Genomic DNA, 21,377 nt, shown 5'->3' with positions numbered 1-21,377 from the left:
ACTTTCCTCCTCTCTGGGCAGTCTGCCAAGAAAAGAGCAAAGAGATACAATGTTTACACTGAATGAACTCAACTCAATGTGTAGAGTTCTCAGTTTAACCATTTAAAAGACTAAATCTTTTCTGACACTTGTTGTTTACAAGAAAAAAATCCTGTATTTTCTGCCAGAAAATCACTTGGACCCCCCCCAAAAAATTATATATATATATATTTATCAGAGATCCTAGGGAATAAAATGGCGGTTGTTGCAATATTTTATGTCACACGGCATTTGTGCAGAGGTCTTTCAAATGCAATTTTTTGGGGAAAAAAATACACTAATGATTTAGATAAAAAAAAAAAAAAAACTAAAACAATAAAGTTAGCTCTTTTATTTATTTTTTTGTCAAAGTTTTCACTACCTGTTTTTTATTATATATATATATATATATATATATATATATATATATATATATATATATATATATATATATATATATATATATATATATATATATATATATATATAATATATTTATTTTATCTAAATCATACATACAAGTAAACTGGAGATTTGTTTTGTTTTAATAAATGTTTAAATGTAAGAAATTTTCTGTATCACTTATGAAGACTGCTTTCACACTGGAGCAGGCAGACGTTGATGGTAAAACTCTGCTAGTTTTAGCGGCGCTTTACCATCATTTTAGCGGTGCTATTCGGCTGCTAGTGGGGTGCATATAACCCAGCTAGCGGCCGAGGAAGAGGTTAAATGCGCCCGTGAAGCACCGCTGCCAAATCGCATTGCATGCGCTTCGGCAGTGGTGCCCATTAATATCAATGGGTAGGAGTGGTGGAGGGGTGGCATACACCACTCCAAAGGTGCTGCTTGCAGGACTATTTTTTTTAACATCCTGCCAGTGCATCGCCTCAGTGTGAAAGCACTCTGTCTTTCACACAGACTGCAGGGGAAACGTTTTGCAGGCACTTTACAGGTGCTATTTTTAGCCCAAAAGCGCCTGAAAAATGCCCCAGTGGGAAAGGTGTCTGTTAGATTTTATGAGAGGAAGGGGGATAAAAAAAAAAAGGAAAATAAAATAAAAAAATCGGCCTAACATATCGGCCCAAAAAAAAATCGACATTATATATCGGCCACCATGATTTCTAAATATTGGAATCGGCCAGAGAAAAACCCATATCGCTCGACCTCTAGTGTGAAGCAAGCTGAATTTTGCAGAAAATATACTAGGATAAGGCAAATCCCCAGGGTATGGAAGATCCATGCATCTGGTGAATTCAAGAGATAAGATTTTGTTAGTGCAAGGCGGTCAGATGTTCGTCAGCATCTGCAGGGATATGAAAGAAACAAACCATTCCTTCATGCTGGACATGGAGGCAGCTGGGGTAAAGCATGCTGTATTTAATATTTTTATCCCGGAGCCTTTTACGGACATCATTGAACGTTTTCCTCTGCAAATCAGCCGTATTTGAGTGTGGGGTGTTTGTAGGCTTCAGAAAGGATCCTATCCCTGTATCTGTAGTTGAGAAAGTGGACCAAGAAAGTTCTGGGATTGGTCCCAGGGATGGCTCGGCCTGTGGGTACCTGGTGAGCTCTCTCAACCACATAAGTGGGTGGGACATCTGTAAGATCCAGCAGGCTTTTAAAGAGCTTCCCCATGAACTCTGCTGGGTGATCCCCTTCATCCCCCTAAGGGATACCCAGGACTCTAACATTCTTGACGATTTTCAGCATCATCTGATTTTGCGATAAGAGTCTGTACTGTGCGCTATGAATTTGCTATGGAGGTGACAAAGGTGGTGGTAAGATCTTCTGTGGCAGATACTCTGGTCTCAGTCTCGGTCAGCATCCCATTATTTTGTCTAGGTCGTTTCATATAAGATTTCACTCCTCTGCAAGGTGATCTATGTGCACCAGCAGCGAGGTCCTGCTCTGCTCAATTGCGGCGAGGATCGTGGCTGTGCTGTCTTGATGCAGTCACCATTGGGACCTCCCTGGGATTCATTTCCAACTCAGCCAGCAAGGCCTGGGGACTAACAACCAATACAGCGCCAGGCTGTGTAGAAGTGGTCGGTGGCAGGTGAAGTGGTGTGACAGCTTTCTTAGATTTGGTATTCTTTTTTTGACATCTGCAGGGGTTATGCATCGGGAGGAAACCTCAATGCAGGCGAGTAGTCTGTCCCCTTTTAGATTACCCCCGAGGATGTGCAGAAGCTGCCAAGATGACGATGGTCACAAGGTCTCAGTAGCCCGCAGTTGGATCAGTCAGGCGGGTTCAGCCAAGGGGCGGTAGTGAGAGGAGCAGGTGGAGGAGGATCGCAGATCTGTGTGCCGGGATCCAGGGTGGATGAGGCTCAAAGCAGACCAGCGGGGTGGAGGCTGGTAAAATGGCGGCTGCCATGAGTCCGTGGAGCCTATGACGGCCTGTAGTATGCAGACAGCGGACCGATCTGCCGCATTTTTGCAGCTCAGATCAAGGCAGAGGATGAAGAGGGACTGGCTGGTAGAATATCTACGCTCACCAGGTGCACGGATGGCACAGAATTTGGATCGGAATCCCCAGAGCTCCTCTACAAAACGTCCACCGCTGCTCGCATCTGGACATGCCCCCACATGTTGTTTTTGATAGTATTTATTAACCCCCTTGTCTACCAAAGTATGTTTTTATAAACCTCCCTGTATACAAGGGGTTAAAACGAGCTCACTGCCTGTTTTTGTCCTGGTTTTGGAGTTGTATTAGATATGTGCAAAGAGAGATCACACAAATACTTAGAAGTATAACCTTTATTAAAAGTAATGATCGATAAAGAAAATATTCAAAAATATAACAAGAATACTTAGTGTTACTACACCTACACCAGTAAAATCAGTCTGCATATGCAGTAAAGCATACTTGTACTCACTATGGTACCCTCTGCATTGTGTAAAAAGGCTGCTTGATCTTGTATGCACCGATTATCCCCCTCCCTGCACTGTCCTCCTGGACAAGTCCAGATAGTACAGAGCCTTTGGAGTCAAGCTGCACATGCTCAGTTTGATGTGTATTGCTAGAGAGGGGTGTGGTTTTTTTTTTTTTGGAAGAGTGCATGTGATCAGCACTGTCCAGACAGAGGGTCAGGAGCCCTGCAGCCTCATAGGACAGCTCAGTGCAGTAGGACTCCTGCAAGCTTCACCAAGATCTGATAGCACAAGACTGCTATATACTGCTGATGAGAAAAGGTATTTAGCCGTTTTTATATTTACTAAAATAATTGCATTTCGATGTACTGTGGGAGACCAGATATAGTAAATGCAGTGTCCTGGGTTTAGTAACACTTTAACTAAAGATGCCATTTCCGCCATGGGTCCCCCCATTATATGGCATGGTGCAGGCAGCCACATACATATGCAAGATTGCAAGCTCTGAAGACGAGACAAGTATTACAAGCTGTGTGTGCATTTTTATATAGACCTTGTGTAAGAAAATGGTCAACTCCTACTGCAAGCAAAAACTTTTTAAGGACAGTCAGTTTCAGTAACATTCCTTTGGTATAAATCAACTAAAGCAACCATCCTTGTCTTTTGTATGGCTCCTTAACCAGTTTTAGAATTCATTATTAGCTATTGTGAGCCCCCAATAACAAACTATAAAATATACAGTTTCCCCATCACTGCCAAAGCCTTGAGCTTGGTATTGATTTTTACGACTGATAATTTGGCTTTTTGGTGATCACTCTTAGCCCTTGTACACACGGTCGCAGATTCCGACAACCAAATCCTTCAGATTAATTCCGGAAGTGATGTTGCATACACACGGTCGGACTAAGTTGTCGGAAAATCTGATTGTACATAACGTGATGACGTTATTTCATTACGACGGGTCTACGTTCAGGCTAGTAGCCAATAGCTTTGGTCTAGGAATTTGATCTGAGCATGTGTGGCACTTTGTCCGTCAGAGTAGGCTACACATGATCGGAGTATGTCCGATAGGAGCATTTTGTCGGAAAATTTTACCGGCAAGTTGGAAAAGTTGGTCCGTCCGGATATTCCGATGTAAACAGTCCAATGCAGACCACACACAGTCGGAATATCTGACAAAACTGTCCGATAGGACACATTCCATCAGAATCTCTGACCGTGTATACAAGGGCTTACAGGCCTCCACAGATGCCATGTCCCCCAGCCCCCCAACCCTTTCCCATTAGTGTTCGCAGTGGTTCTTGGACTACGGTAAACGGCAGTAACTTTGAGAGCAGAAGGTGATCAGGGAACACCCGTTCCCTGATCCCCACTAAGACTAATGATCCCCGGAAGCAACATGTTACATCACTTCCAGGTTCACAGCTGCCATTCCTCAGCTATTGTAACCAAGGATTCAGATAATCAGTTAAGACGCCTGATGTCTCCATAAAGAGGACCTGTCGCATGCCAATGCTATATCACATAGGGGGGTTGTTTGCCCCCATTTGATGGCAATACATTTTTAATTAAAAAAAAAATGTAATAAAAAAAAAAAGTACCCCTTCACCACGTACACACTCCAAATGCACAGCTGGTGGCTGGGAGTAGTGCCTGGAGAGGGTGAGGCTTAACCTTGAATTGAAAATGAATGTATAGAAAGAGCTGCACTACATATAATCCACATGAATTAATCCAATTTAATTGGAAGTGCCAGTCCCAATGAGTTTACTTCCTCTTTCATTCCCTGCAAAGGTAAAGCATAATGGACTACTATGCATCGCATAGTAGTCCATTATGTGTCACTTACCTGACACAGGAGCCAGCAAAGTCACCGCTGTCCCCTGTAGTCCGGCGCATCCATCTTCTCGGTGGGTCTCGCTGCTCCGCCGCTGTCGCATGCGCACGGGAGCCGCCACTCGTGCCATATCGCCGTGGACAGCGGCGCTCTCAGTGGGCCTGCGCGCCGCTGTCTAAGGCGCATGCGCCGTAGACAGCGTTGCCTGTCTTTCGGCAAATATCTCCTAAACCGTGTAGGTTTAGGAGATATTTCTTGGACCTACAGGTAAGCCTTAATCTAGGCTTACCTGTAGGTCAAAGTGGTTTGTAGGGGTTTACAACCACTTTAACCACAAGTCAGTCCACTGTTTTATTATTTTAAAGATGCACACCCCACAAACCCTTTACCTAGTGTATCGTCACAGCGCTACAGATGACCCAATATTTTACACCTTAGCTGTCACTTACCATAAACTATCAAATATATAAAGGTGCATACAAAACTAGTGTTAAAATTCCAAATGACTAATTGGTTGCACGTGGCGCTATTACCTGTGTACCTTTCAGTAAACGTGCCCTCACCTCCTCAGTGATCCTATCTCAAACCATAAATTGTGTGATCAATAACAAATTATATAAATATTTATCACTCAGTGAATAGCCAAATTTACATTTAGATTACATATACAGTGACAAATATAAACAAATGTGAATATAGTCCATCCACCAAACAATATTTAAAAATATCCAGATTACAGAAAGTCTTTCTATAAATGCATGAACAAATCTCCAGTGTTCAGATTCCTTTTTACAAGTGACTCCTTCACCACACCATCTGTGATTTATGATCCCCCCTTCGTGAAAACACTCACCGACTGATAAGCCTTACACTCTCGTGTGAGGCTAAAAGGGCTTTCAAAAAATCTCTCAAGATGAAATTCAGACACCAGCACATCCGATTTGATCTTCTCCACTTACTCACTTCATTGTGTATATATATATATATATATATATATATATATATATATATATATATATATATATATATATATATATATATATATATATATATATATACCTCAAAGAGAAATCACAGAGGGAGGCTATCTGGTGAATATTGAGCTGACATACACGGAGCTGGGAAGGAGGCACAGGACTAAGAGGACTGAATCATTTGACTTGAAGGCTGTGTAAGGCTTATCAGTCGGTGAGTGTTTTCACGAAGGGGGGATCATAAATCACAGATGGTGTGGTGAAGGAGTCACTTGTAAAAAGGAATCTGAACACTGGAGATTTGTTCACGCATTTATAGAAAGACTTTCTGTAATCTGGATATTTTTAAATATTGTTTGGTGGATGGACTATATTCACATTTGTTTATATTTGTCACTGTATATGTACCGTATATACTCGAGTATAGGCCGACCCGAATATAAGCCGAGGCCCCCAATTTACCCCCAAAAAAACTGGCAAACTTATTGACTCGTGTATAAGCCGAGGGTAAGACATGCCTGTCCATCCCTGTGTGTGTGTCCGTCCATCCCTGTGTGTGTGTCCGTCCATCCCTGTGTGTCCGTCCATCCCTGTGTGTCCGTCCATCCATCCCTGTGTGTGTGTGTGTCTCCATCCATCCATCCATCCATCCCTGTGTGTGTGTGTCTCCATCCATCCATCCATCCCTGTGTGTGTGTGTGTATCCATCCGTGTGTGTGTGTGTGTGTGTGTCCAGCCTACCTGTGTCCCGAGCCTTTGTCCCGAGCCTCCGTCCCGTGCCTTGCCTCCTTGCCTCCGTGCCTCGCCGCCGTGCCTTGCCTCCGTCCCGTCCCGTCCCGTGCCGTGCCGTGCCTTGCCTTGCCTCCGTCCCGTGCCCTCTTCGTCGGCGCCTCGGCGGCCATTGTAAAATTCAAAAGCTGCGCCGCCGCCTTCGCCTGTGATAGGCGGAACACTGAATTTCCCAGCAGCCTGTGTTCCGCCTATCACGTACATCGTATCATCCTCGTCCGTAGTACGAGGATGATACGATGTCCGTGATAGGCGGAACACAGGCTGCTGGGAAATTCAGTGTTCCGCCTATCACAGGCGAAGGCGGAGCCGGAGGCGCGGCTTTTGAATTATAGAATGGCCGCTGTCTGTCTGCTCGACACGCTGATCGAGCGGGCAGACAGCGATGACTCGAGTATAAGCCGAGGGGGGCACTTTCAGCCTCAAAAAAGAGGCTGAAAATCTCGGCTTATACTCGAGTATATACGGTAATCTAAATGTAAATTTGGCTATTCACTGAGTGATAAATATTTATATAATTTGTTATTGATCACACAATTTATGGTTTGAGATAGGATCACTGAGGAGGTGAGGGCACGTTTACTGAAAGGTACACAGTCCACTGTTTTGCTTTCAATAAACACTCCCAAACTGTGATTTGTTCTTACGGGTACCCTCATCAGAACTCTAAGATCCCAAAGAGGTCTATGTTGCTTAATTAGTTTACTCCAATGGTCATGCGTATTACAGCATATGCTCCCAGAAGTTTCAGTTGGTTCCTCAACAAATGCCAATAAGCCACAAGAGAAGCCATCGTTGCGCAACATGTTTAATAAGCTAAAATCTTTGTATTTAAAAACAAAATGGTTTACTCACATTTGATGGTTCCCTCAGAATCGGCACCTAGTTGATTCAGCAATCATTCACAGCAATATGACTCGCCCTTCCCGCAGTTTGGGCCAGTGTGTTCCAGTTACAGGACGTGGTGTATTGGTTGATGCCGGATCTGACGTCTGGATCATGCTGCTGCACCTGAACGCATTTTGCACACGTGCATCCTCAGGAAGCCAGTGGACATTTGTGTTCTTGTTTATCTTGAGTTGGAAGTCCATAGTCCCCTGTACTAGCTAGATTAGACTGAGTGATGCAGAGGGAAATGGGCTTGAATACAAAAACCTGAATCAAGAATGCAGCATGTTAAGTCAGGATGTCTCTTTGGCCGTCCACTGTGTAATAGGCCTGCTGCGCCCTCATTCATTTGTTTTTACTGTCCATTATGTGGGTTTGTAACCAATGCTGTTTCCTCTGTTCCTCTCAGGCTGGTAAAAGGAATGAATTTCTCAGTAGTGGTCTTTGACACGGCTCCTACAGGGCACACGTTGCGACTCCTCAACTTTCCAACCATTGTGGAGCGAGGTCTGGGAAGGTTGATGCAGATTAAAAACCAGATCAGCCCCTTCATATCCCAGGTGAGACCCCCTCTTCACTAGGCTATATTAAATAAATATGTTTAAATAATGTGGTATTAAACTGTTTGTTATTTTTTTCTTAATGGGCCACAGGAGGTTTATTTCTCATCGCATAGTAACGCATCATGGCAGACTGACCTGTCATACCAGCTGTGCTGTCACTGCTGCAGCTGGTCACGGGTGCTTCTATCTTTTTGCGCGGTTTTTCTTCCAGGTTCAGTCGATCAGTTCAATTGATTGGCCAGGCTGTGATGACATTACTCCTTTGTATGCACACAGGATTCACTTCATCTCAGTGCAGAGCAGACCCCATACATGTGGCCCATGCACCGCTCAGATTGCATTACAGCTAACAGGCTGGGACAGGCATTTATGACAGAAGAGATAACTAGGGTCTCTTCTGTTATAAAATCCCTGCCTGTCAGTGGTTTTCAATGATTGGCTTCAATACCGCTTTAAATCACAGTACTGTACTCCATTACAAGAGATGAGCATTTGCTTACCCTCTTCACCAGATCTGACTAATAGTTGCATTAAAACACAGCAGGGTAAGCTCATCTTGCATTCCATGTGCTGAGAATTCTTTATTTCTTTCTTTCTTTTTTTTGTTTATTTTATGTTTATTTAAAAAAGAAGAAAACAAAGAAACAATAACGGGAAGCTTGGCACATACAATATACAGTACAAAGTAAGACAAGGGCTGCAGATGTTATAGTTCAAGGCATAGTACACCGAGGTGCTAGCATCCCGAAAGTAAATATCCGTTTATGTTCTAAGCCCACCCAACCTAACAGAGCAGTTACCAACCAATAATTGGGGCTGCAACTGCATGACTGCAAAGTCCCTTGTTGCGTCAATCAAATAAAATTGTACCAAGCTAATAGAAAGGAAGCGGGGGGAGAAAAAGAGTGGAAAGCAAAGATAGAGAGAAGAAGGTCAAGAACCAGAAAGTGTAGGGGAGGAAGGGGAAGAGAGAGTAAGGGTCTGCCTCGGCCCTATCCCCGCCAGAGAGACGGGACACCTGATAGTACAATAACTTATCCATCTTGTGACATAATGTCCGTATACCCCGGTGTACACTTGAAGGCTAACCAGCAGGACCAAATCTTTTTCCCCAGGTCCGATTTATTCTGTAGGGAGTAGGTAAGATCCTCCAAATAATATATGCGATCTACCTCCATCAACCACTGACGTAAAGAGGGAGCCGTGGGTTGCTTCCACCTACGTGGAATAAGTGCCTTAGCAGCATTAAGCAAATGTGGAGTCAAAGATTTTTTATAGGGTCCTGCTGGGGAGCCTGTGCCATGGGTCATTGGATAACTCATAACCCAAAATGACTTTCATCCAATGTAGAATAGTTAGCCAGTAAGGCCGTATGAGTGGGCAGAAACACCAAATATGGGCATGTGTGGCACGTTCCCCACAGCCTCTCCAACAAAGAGATGATGTTTGAGGGAACAACTTATGTAGGACAACTGGGGTATAGTGCCATCTCGTTAAAAATTTATAGTTCACTTCTGCCGTTTTGGAGGCCGTAGATGTTAGATGAGCCATAGATAATATAGTAGATTTTTGTGCCTCCGAAACCTCGCTGCGAAGGTCTTTCTCCCAATTAGACAAAAAGGAGGGGAAGCCCTTAATCAACAAAAGCTGTAAAACGTGGTAAAAAAAGGATAAAGGCCTCTCCACCGGCTGGTCTTCTGTGAAAGCCGATTCAATCGATGTTAAATCCGCCAGTGAGCGCAATGGTTTCGGCAGGGAGCATACAAAGGCAGCAAGTTGACGGTAGGCCCAGTGATCCATGGGCGTTTCCCGTGAGGGAAGTATTAGTTGAGATGGAGGCACAATGCCATCCTGGTTGGCGACGTGGTGTAGCAGGGGTGTATTACCCAGGTTCCAGGAATGAATTCTGGGGTCAATGTTTCCTGGTGGGAAGTAATTATGGCCAGTCAGAGGCATAATGGGAGAGTGATATAACCACTTGTGTTGTTTACATATCGAGTCCCAGATCCATAGAGTAGAGTAGGTGAGAGGAGAGGAGCTAGGTGCTAACGACCTATGTTTTCCTGGGGATCCATACTTGGGTGTAGAGGTCCGTGCCACTGAGAGCCAATTCAAGGGCAACCCACAATTTAGAATGTTTGTGATATTTCCAGTCCGATATCCTGTTGAGAACAACGGCTAAAAGGTAAAGTTTCACGTTGGGTAAAGCCAGGCCCCCCAGCCGTTTAGGTCTGGCTAGAAGGGCTCGGGACAGTCTCGGACGCTTTCTGTTCCATATATATCTGCAGATCAGTGAATCTAGAAGCGTGAAAAAACTAGCTGGAATACCCACTGGAATCATCTGGAGTAAAAACGGAATCCAGGGTAGGATATTCATTTTAATCACACTAATTTTCCCCAACCACGAATGTGCTACTTGGGACCATCTTTGTAAGTCCATTTGAATTGCATTAAGAAGGGGTATATAGTTAGCGCGAAACAGAGTCTGGGGTTTAGGTGTGAGGTAGATGCCTAAATATTTCATTTTGTGTTTTTGCCAGCTAAAAGGGAAGGAATCTCTAAGACGATCCACAGTTTCCCCAGGGATAGAGACGTTAAGAATCTCCGATTTGGACATGTTAATTTTAAAATTAGAGATGAGACCGAATTGTGAGAAGGCAGACATCAGATTGGGAAGGGAAATCGGAGGTTGTTATATGTAGAACAGAATATCATCCGCATAGGCAGCGTATTTATGTTCTCGATCACCAACAGTGATCCCATGGATGTTTGGATTGTGTGTGTCTAATTGTAGAGAGGAAAGGTTCCAGGGATAGAGCAAATAAAATCGGTGAGAGGGGGCAGCCCTGACGTGTACCATTATAGAGTGTAAGGATTCACTGAGGGTACCATTAACACGAATTTGAGCTGTAGGGGAATGGTATAGTGCTGAAATGTGAGCTAGAAAGGTTTGGCTGATTCCCAAGTGAGACAGGGTTGCCATGAGATGCTCCCAGTCCACCCTGTCAAACGCCTTTTCCGCGTCTGTAGAAAGTAACAGGGTGGGCTGGGCGGACCCCCTAACAAAAGCCATCAGGGACAGGGTGCGGAGGGCATTGTCGCGTGCCTCCCTACCCGGGATAAACCCAGTCTGATCACTGGAAACCCAGCGTGGAAGTAGGGGTAGAAGCCTGTTCGCTATAACTTTGGCATACAGTTTAGCGTCCAGATTCAGGAGAGATATAGGTCGATAACTCCCGCATAAACTAGGGTTCTTCCCCGACTTAGGAATCACCGAGATATGTGCATGCAGCGTCTCCGGACGGAGTGTCCCCCCCTGTGAGATCATGTTGGCATAAGAGGCGAGGCGCGGCAACAGGGTCTCCGCAAAGGTCTTATAGTAAAAGGCCGTAAAGCCATCCGGTCCAGGGGCCTTGCCGCTCGCCATAGCCTTCAGTGCCACGTTGAACTCCTGGACAGAAAACTCTCCGTCCAACGAAGCGAGGGCCTCTGAGTTCAGTTTGGGCAAGTTGGCCTGCTGTAGATAGTCTCGGATCAGAGCTCTCCTAACCACCAAGTCCGGCACAGCGTGAGGGACATGGTATAGGCATTGGTAAAATGCATGAAATTCCTTGGCTATATTTGTGGTCTCATGCGTGAGAGTGTCAGAAGCTGTCTTAATTTTATCAATGAAAGCCCTGGTTTTTGCCTGTTGTAGGGAATGAGCCAAAAGCCTCCCCGGTTTATTACCCCATTCATGGAATTTTTGTGACACCCTACGGGCTTCCCGTTTCCATTGCTCATGGTACATGGCCTTCAACTCCTCCCTCTTCACTGTTAGGTTATGCAGTGTGGCTTGTGCGAGACTGACCTTGTGTTGTGACTCAAGGGTGCTAATTTCTAACAATAGTTTAGATTGTTGCTGTGCAAATTCCTTTTTCCTTCTGGAGCCCAACTTACCTCTCATATGGGCCTTATGGGCTTCCCATAGTACTCCTCAGGAAACTTCTGGGTGGGTGTTGTCTTTGAAATATTGATTTAGTTCCTCTTGCATGTGTATTTTGTCTGCCTCCTCGCTAATAAGGTTCTCATTCAATTTCCAATTGGCTGGTTTTCGGGGCAATGAAGAGATATTAATGGTAAGCAAAATGGGGGCATGATCAGATGTGGTTGATGAAGCAATTTCTGAATTTGTTAATAGGGAAAGCTGTTGGTGATCAAGAAAGAAAAAATCAATCCTGGAATAGGATTGGTGGGCGCTCGAGTACTACGTATAATCTCTTGCTCGCGGATGCATTATCCTCCATACGTCCATTAACTGGGCGTCACACAATCGTTTACGAATGTATGCAAGACGCTTACGAGGAACCGAAGACTTGCCCATGGACGTATCAAACCCTGGTTCCAATGGGACATTAAAATCTCCAGCCAGGACAACACATCCACCAGCAAAGTCTCAATTTCCTAAGCGTAGTGGCAATAAAGGTGGCCTGATCTCGATTAGGAGCATAGAGGGTTGCCAACGTGCATTGCATCCCGCCCAGACTGCCCCTGAGGAACAGAAAGCGTCCGTGAGGGTCACTCAACATCTTCACCATATTAAAAGAGGTACCTCTGCGGAACCCAATGGCCACACCCTTTGCCTTATGCACATCAGAGACTATAATACCAGGTTGGGTATTGCGGGGAGAATAATTTCACCGAGGTGGTGTGGGTAAGGTGGGTCTCCTGTAAGAAGACAATGTCCCCCCGCAGGCAACCCAGTTCCCGATATAGGTTATGACGTTTACCAGGGGCATGGAGGCCCCTCACGTTTAACGATAACAATTCCACTGCGGCCATGGGGTTCTGTCAGAGAGCTCCAAATACAACCCGTTACCAGGAAATGGGACCAGAGGCAGGGGAAGGAAGGGGCAGGGGGATGAAAGAAAAAGTTTGAAAAGGAGAGGAAAGAGAAGGAGAGTAGTGAGAAGGTAAGTATTACAGGTTATGACCTGCAACCCCTGCAGCACACACAACCCAGACCCAATTGGGTCTACCGCGGCATGCGCACGCAGCAGATCGCAGTGCAGTAAAGGGGCAATCGACCGGGGCCCCTCCCCCGGAGCCCCAGCCATCGAAACGACCGGAGCCCGGGGGCCAAGACCAGCCCAACGCCCCCCGGAGGGAAAACACATGTGGCCAGGCAGCAGCAACCCGCAACCGTCCAAAACAGAAGTCGCAGGCCGCAGCTCCGGCTCCAACCCCAAATTACAACATATATATAATAACACATAAATGAAAGAAATAGCACAGAGTTCATGTACCTTTAAAGAAACACAAGAACTGAGAACACCAGCCACCAACGTTCATAATAGGGGATCCAAGTGTCATGAGGTAGAGGCAGTCAGAGGCATGTCCCAAGTGTCCCCAGTGTAGGGCCAACCGTAGGCACACCAGCACTTCATTCCCATTAAATTAGGCACCCCGTAGGCAGCTGAGAGAGTAAGTCGTTAAACACCAAGACAGAAATAAAAATGAAAGGTAACATAAACAACTCTTTCTTTCCTTTGTTCAAAACTGTGCAGCTTTTACACGCTGAGGAATGGTAGTGGTCATGCAAACTATTAGTCATGTTTTGTGTTTTTAATATCAAGATTTATTTTTATTTTTTTGTTACTAATGAAAAATGATAATCAGAAATTTTTGACTTTGAAGTTTCCAAAACAAAATGAAATTGACTTGGGACCATTGATGTTTCACATTAATCCCAACATTCCACTCTTTTTTTCTCCTACTTTATCTTTCTGCTTTTCAGATGTGCAACATGCTGGGACTTGGGGACATGAACGCCGACCAGCTTGCTTCCAAGTTAGAAGAGACTCTCCCCGTCATCCGATCAGTCAGCGAACAGTTCAAAGACCCGGTGAGATCTGTAGCAGTGGCCAATATGATTTGAAGTCATGGTTAAAGTGTAAGTCCACCCTAAAACTAAAATCCCTGCATCTACAGACAGCTACATTCTAAAACTAACCTATCTAGCCTTGTAAAGAAGAAATCGGTAAACATACCTTTTTCTAAAGTCTATTCCACCAGATCTCCAGCGGCGGAAGCTCTGCAGAGGAGACAGCCGACAACAGCTGTGAAATGAATGGGGAGTTACTATGGGGCTTCCGTTGTCGGACGTGTCCTCTGCAACTGCCTACACAGTGAAACCATGGCTGACAGCTCAGTGTGGGATCGCGTTGGATTGTCTGCAGAAAAGGTATGTATACTGACTTTCTTCTTTAGAGGGCTAGATAGGTTAGTGTTAGATCGTGGATGTCTGTAGATGCATGGATTTTAGTTTTAGGGTGGGCTTCTACTTTAAAGTGTTCTTAATTATCTTCAGCAAATATGTACAGCAGTGTTTTTGTTTTGTTTTTTTGTTCAGTAAGAATAAGTAAGGGACCAGCTGCTCAACAAATCCAGTGGCAAAATACAGTACAGGCTGTCCCTGAGTTACTTACTTACATACATACATACATACATACATACATACTGAGGGAGACAACAGGAAGTGAGAGGAAATCTCCCGCTAGGAAGGGAAATTCACGCCTGTAAGAGTTATGGGGGGGGGGGGGGGGTGGGTGAAGAGCTTTATCACCTATCCTTGTTTCCACAACATCCCAAAACTTTAAAATCCAATTGTCACAGGACAGAAAGTGAGGTGAAATCTTCTGAACAGGGGCACAGGCAGCAAAACAAACATTACAGGGTGTTAACCCTTCCCTATGATATCTCAAAAAATAATAATTTTGAAGTTTTTTTTATCTTTTTTTTAGCTGGAGTTGCACTTAAAAAAAAAAAAAATGTACCCGCTCCAACTTGCATACAAATTCAGCTTGAGTACAAACCTAGAGCCGATCTTGTTTGTAACCCGGGGACTCCCTGTATAAAAGTTAACAGATCCAGTGCATCTCTGTGAACAAGGTTTATTGCCGGTATGTGAAAACGGTAATAGCCTAGGCCAGCGATGGCGAATCTTAGCATCCCATGATGCTCATGCACTCTGCAGTGTAGATGCGCATCATGGGAGATTAAGTTCCAAAACATCTGGGGTGCCAAGGTTTGCCATCGCTGGCCTAGGCTATAGTTGGTGGAGCCAAAAGAGTTTGTAGCTGATGGTACTTGAGGTAGCTCAAGAAGAATCCCCAAGCATAACACTACTAGGCATGCACCTGGATCAAGTTGAGGGCCCTCTCATACATACCAAGAAAGTAGAAAGACCAACAAATAGACCAGAAAGGAAGAGGGAATCAGGGGAGGGAGTAGATATGAGGGCAGAGGTGGTGGGGGATGTGCAATATCTGGATGCTTTGTGGGAGGAAAGTACTGTCCTGAATCATCAAAAGTATATGGGATGTTGAACTGTCTGTGAACCTACGATTTCTCGGTAGTCCAAAGATCAAGTAAACTCGGTCCAGCGGAAGCACGTTTTATGGCAGCGTTCTTCCCGATAGTTAGCTGTTGCTACAAGCCATTTCCATTTGGTGAGTTTCGTTCACTATGGCGAACCACAGGCTTATGGATGACGCTGTTGCCTGCTTACAGGACAGTGGAATACAAGCTTTTGCCATATTTAGATGTGTACAGCAGTGTTTTAAGGCTACTTTACCAGTTGAGGATTTTGAGTGTGAGAGATGCATCATAAAAAAAACTGTGTGGGTTCAACAAAGTGTGGGTGTGGTGTGTGGGGTTTTATTTATTATTATTATTTTTTTTTTTTAATCGTACCACCCGAGGTGGATGCAGCATCGGTCCCCCACTGGCCCTAAGACAGAGAACCAAGTGATCAAATACCGCTGATGGCTCAGTTCTCAGAGCTCTGTGCACAGAGAGCTGATGACTGTCATTTACCACTGTCTGCTCTGCTCCCCAACCCGAGCGCTATACTGTAGAGGGGGGTGGGAGTGGCTGGCACAAGCTCTCACTGAGAGGCTGAGCCAGATGCTGATCTCGACGATATTGTTGCGATCTTTCCACAGCCTAGACCAGCTCTGTGATTTCAGCTGACAGCGGGTCACAGGAGTGCAGAACGAACTGCACTCCTGTGATCCACAGGAGAAGTACAGCCAAACGAGCTTTGGATGAACTTCTGCTTTAATTATTTTAATGCTTTATAATTTTTAAAGGTAGGTTTATTTTAACAGTGACAGACGGACAGAATTAAAAACCAAAAAAAAACAGAAACCTTTAGCTCCATCCACATATTTTCTATGGGATTAAAGCGGAGGTCCACCCTAAAGTGGACCTTCCGCTCATCGGAACCCTCCCCCCCTCCGGTGCCACAATCGGCACCTTTCAGGGGGGAGGGGGGTGCAGTTACCTGGATAATCCAGGTAACTGCACCCACTTCCGGGACAGCTCTCTGCGGGAAAGGGGCGTAACTTACGCCCCTTTCCGCAAGTGCCCGCCCCTTCCCGCAAGTGCCCCGCTGCCTGCTGGGAAACACACAGCTCCCAGAGGCAGCTGGGAGCGTCCTTATTGCGCAGCGCGATTCGCGCATGCGCAGTAGGGAACCGGCTCCATTTCCTGATTCCCATACCCAAGATGGCGGCGGCAGGACCCGACAGACGACCTAGCGATCGGCTTCGGGTGCCGACATCGCGGGCGCGCTGGACAGGTAAGTGTCACTATTTTAAAAGTCAGCAGCTGCAGTATTTGTAGCTGCTGGCTTTAAAAAAAAAAAAAAAAAACGCGGAGTCCCGGTAGACTCCCACTTTAAGGTCTGGAGACTGGCTAGGCCACTCCAGGACCTTAATGTGCTTCTTCATGAGCCACTCCTTTGTTGTCTTGGCTGTGTGTTTTGGGCAATTGTCATGCTGGAATACCCATCCACGACCCATTTCCAATGCCCTGGATGAAGGAAGGAGGTTATCACCCAAGATTTGATGGTACATGGCCTCGCTGGTCCATTGTCCTTTTGATGCTGTGATGTTGTCCTGTCCCCTTAGCAGTTGAGTTGATGCCAAAGAGCTTGAATTTGGTCTCATCTGACCAACACTTTCATCCAGTTCTTCATTAGCAAACTTCAGACAGGCATGTACATGGGCCTTCTTGAGCAGGGGGACCTTGTGAGCACTGCAGGATTTCAGTCCTTCCCAGCGTAGTGTTACCAATTATTTTCTTGGTGACTATGTAGTCTCCTGTGTAGTTCTGGGCTGATTCCTCAACCGTTTTCATGATCATTGAAACTCAATGAGGTGAGAACTATCATGGAGCCTCAGACCAAGGGCTATTGACAGTTATTTATTGTTTCTTCCATTTTGCGAATAATCGCACCTACTGTTGTCACCCGCTCATCGATGGTCTTGTAGTCCATTCCAGCCTTGTGTAGGTCTACAATTTTTGTCCCTGACATCCTTGGACAGCTTTGGCCATGGTGAAGAGATTGGAATCTGATTAATTGATTGCTTCTGTGGACAGGTGTCTTTTATACAGGTAACAAGCTGAGTTTTGAGCACTCCCTTTAATAGAGTACTTCTAATCTGAGCTCCTTTCCTGTATAAGAAGACACCTGGGAGCCAGAAATCTTGCTGATTGATAAGGGATCATTTCACTCATTAAAATTCAAATTAATTTATAACTTTATTGTAATGCATTTTTCTGGATATTTTTGTTCTGTCTCTCACTGTTAAAATAAACCTACCATTAAAATGATAGACTGATCATTTGTCAGTGGGCAAACATACGAAATCAGCAGGGGATCAAATACTCCCCCCCCCCCCCCCCCCCCCCTTACTGTATGTACATACACATTGGGGGAGAATTACTAAAACTGGAGCACTCAGACTCTGGTGCAGCTCTGCATGGTAGCCATTCAGCTTATTCAATTAGGCTTTGGCAATAAAACTTAGAAGCTGATTGGTTTCTATGCACAAGTGCACCAAATTTTGCACTCTCTAGCTTTAGTAAATAACCCCCATTATATTACATATATTAGTTGACCCTGCATATTAGAGCTTAGTAATATATTTTGAAGGCCTTTATTTGGGTATAATGCTTAATGGACAAATACAATATTGTACACCTAGCTTTTTTCTAAACATAAATATATTATATTATAATATATATATATATATATATATATATATATATATATATATATATATATATATATATATATATATATATATATATATATATATATATATATATATATATATATATATATATATATATATATATATATACAATTTCAACTTTTTTATTATTATGAATTTTTAAGGTTTTATTTACCTTTTTTATTGCTATACACATTGATGAATAAAATAACATATTGCTGACAGAGCTGGTATGATATCTCTCCATACAGGAGCAGACAACGTTTATCTGCGTTTGTATTGCCGAGTTCCTGTCCCTGTATGAGACAGAGCGATTGATCCAGGAGTTGGCGAAATGTAAAATAGACACACATAACATCATAGTGAACCAGCTGGTGTTTCCTGAACCTGAGAAGCCATGCAGGATGTGCGAAGCCCGACACAAGATCCAGTCAAAATACCTTGACCAGGTATGTCAATGATGGGGTGGGGGGGAATCTAGGAGAGGGAGCGGCCTACAGGGTGATAGGGGGGTTGGGGCTTGACTATTGGCCAAAGGGTGGAATTTGGTAATAGGAAGTGGTTGGAAGTGTCTGGTATTAAAAGGTAGATCAGATGAGTATTCTGGTTTGTAGAGTGGATGGAGCTGCCAGGATAAATATGGGTGGGGTAGAGAAATCTTACTTTTCTCTGAAAACAGGTGGAGTATCCTGGTAGTGGAAGTACACAAAATTACATAGGAAAAATGAGAAGGTGGAGCTGATTTGCATAAATGAGTAGTAAAGTTATTAGGGAGGAGGACCTCCCTGGTATTAAAAGAAACCTCTACCAAGGCTGGGTTCACACTGGAGAAAGCAGCGGCTCACAGCAAAAGTCTGGTGCGTTTCCATTCACAGTTTCTGGTCCAATTTTCAGGCCCAAATTTTGGGCTGCATTTGGACCTGAATGGGACCAACAGAAGCACAGGCCTCCTGTGCAGTTAGCACTAAAGCTGTGTGAACTGGCTCCATAGAGAGCCGGTCCCAATGTTATGCGAATTGGATGTGAAACCTGCATCCAGTTCGCAGTAGTGTGAACCCAGCCTGAGGCTTCATCCACACCATGTGGGATTTGCTTTTCATAAACTTGCATTCACACCCAACGAATCCAGTTCTGCTCTGGAGTAACACACTGTTTTGCTGCTGCTCACCCTGTCCTCTCTTGTTTCATCTGGGTGCTGGCTGTCTCTCTCTTCCTGGTAGTTGCAGCCAGCCCACTGATGATGTGCTTTACATCACCCTGAGGCCTCCTGGGATGTCTGGCATGAGTATCCCTGAAGGCCTCGGGCAGCAGGGAGATGTCATGCTGGCCTTGGTGAGAAATCTGGTTTTGCAGGAACGTTTTCCCAAAAAGGTAGTGTGGGGGGGGGGGGGGGGGGGGGGGAATATAATGTGCAGTTGCATGAATGGTGGGGGGGGGGGGGGGGGGTTTATGAGGTAAAAGGATTAAGTGGTGGAGGCTAATCAGGCATTCTGTGCTACCATTTTATTTAAGCCTATATGTAAAATACACCAATGTGTGCAGATTTTTATTAAAGCGTAATCTCAACCAAAAGGATAAGTTCCACTTCTTTACAGCCTCTGCCACATTTGGTACTTTTTGGAGGGCGCTTGTACCTAGTTTTGACAGGTACCCGCTCCCAAAACCTCCCCCCAGGCTTTTGGGACACATCACAGGTCCTGGAAGACTGGACCCATTCACAAAGCGTAGCACAGTGAGAGACCGGCTATGAAGCTGTAAATCAAGATGCCAGTGCCTGGACTCAAAGCCGATTGAAGAATTGGTTGGGGAGAGGACAAAGCTGGATCCTTGGACAGGTAAGTTTGCGTTTATTTGTAGCTGCTGACTTTTTTAGCCCAGGTTCACAATTTGAAATTGTGTGAGTTCAGCTGAACTTGCACATGGGAGTGAACTGAATGATTTCAAACTGGCAATGCAGTCTGACTTTGGGGGGTGATTTGATAGACATCTGTGCGGGGGTCATGCAGAGATGGCTATTCGAATCGCCCCCAAAGTCGCCAAAAGTAGTACAGGAACTACTTTTGGAAATCTGTGTGGTGCTGCAAGGTCTGCGTCGCACTGATTCAGATGGTGCCATTGTCAGTGATTTAACATGTCACATCGATCTCAGGAACAGGACAAGGCAAAGCTTGCATATTTCACACCACAAATGGGTGCTTAATTATAGCTAATGCCAGACCAGCTTGTCCCCTGTATATGTAGGAGTCATCTACTAAAAACAAGTGACTGGACGGTGCAGCCCACACACACAGCAGGGAATCCGGTCATCAGAACATAAAGTGATAACTGATGTGGCATCTATGCATATTATAAGTGAAACAAAATGCAACAGAACGGCACAAAATAAAATAAATAAACCGTTCAGATATCTATAGTCAAAAGCGAGACTAATTTTAAGGTGTTACCACTGGCAGAACATCTTTCTGCTTCTACCTTACTCTTCTCTCCGTGTCTCTTACCCGCTTTCATTGCTTTTTTGTTTCTTAATTAATTTTTTTCATTCTGTAATATTCTCTAATTCTATCCAAGATGGAGGACCTGTATGAAGATTTCCACATCGTGAAGCTCCCTCTTCTCCCGCATGAAGTTAGGGGAGCAGAAAACGTGAACACATTCTCTAACCTTCTACTGGAGCCGTACACACCTCCAAGTGGGAAGTGAGGGGTTGGGATGTGGGTTGGTTACCCACACACCGTTTCATGAACACTACAGAGGCAAGCAAGACAGATGACCTCCCTCTGACAGATTAGGTTTTACCCCTCCAAAAACCTCCTGTCCTCCCCACCCTTATTTTTTTTTATTTTTGTGGAGGGTTTATTTATTGTTTCTGGAATTTGGGGACCCAAACAATATGTACATTTCACTCCGATCTCCTTGTTGTCTGTGTATGTGTCTCAGCATCATTCTATCTCCCTGGACGGTTGTCTTTTCATATGCTCACAAAAGCATTGAGAATGCCACACTATAAACCAATACTAAGCATGACATCACTCTAGTTTCAGGGTATCGCTAATATACCGCCTCTCCCCAAAAAACAAAAGTGTAGTGCTCTGGGAGCGGAGTATTAAAATCTCTTTATACAAATCTGTGTTGGGTGTTTATTATCAGAGTACAATATTTATAATCCAGTTACCAGTGTATAAATACTTAGTATTTTTATACTGTACCATGTGATTATCAGTGTAGAGATACTTGATATGATCATTATGGGGAATATAGATACTTGATATCCTTATTTGTGTGTGTGTGTGGGGTGGGGTGGGTGTATAGGTAACCAATATCCTTTATAGGGTGCGGTGTGATCCATTTTTATATATAATTACACGTTACA

The 21,377-nt window shown here is 44.5% G+C and overlaps 1 protein-coding gene across 1 annotated transcript in view; it reads left to right on the top strand.

The window, feature by feature from the left end:
* Positions 1-21,130, top strand: part of GET3 (guided entry of tail-anchored proteins factor 3, ATPase) — a 29,669-nt gene extending 8,539 nt beyond the window's left edge. The window contains exons 4-7 of the mRNA XM_077470398.1: positions 7,790-7,940; positions 13,720-13,827; positions 18,259-18,456; positions 20,576-21,130. Coding sequence (XP_077326524.1) covers positions 7,790-7,940; positions 13,720-13,827; positions 18,259-18,456; positions 20,576-20,707 — 589 coding nt within the window. The 3' untranslated portion in view covers positions 20,708-21,130. The remainder of the gene's footprint in view (positions 1-7,789; positions 7,941-13,719; positions 13,828-18,258; positions 18,457-20,575) is intronic.
* Positions 21,131-21,377: the final 247 nt, after the last annotated feature.

Source organism: Lithobates pipiens, unplaced genomic scaffold (genome assembly GCF_037356315.1).
Source record: "Lithobates pipiens isolate NorthernLeopardFrog02 unplaced genomic scaffold, aLitPip1_a1.2 Scaffold_8, whole genome shotgun sequence".
NCBI lineage: Eukaryota > Metazoa > Chordata > Amphibia > Anura > Ranidae > Lithobates > Lithobates pipiens.
The sequence above is the reverse complement of the archived record's forward strand: the minus strand, read 5'-3'. Positions and strand labels throughout refer to the sequence as shown.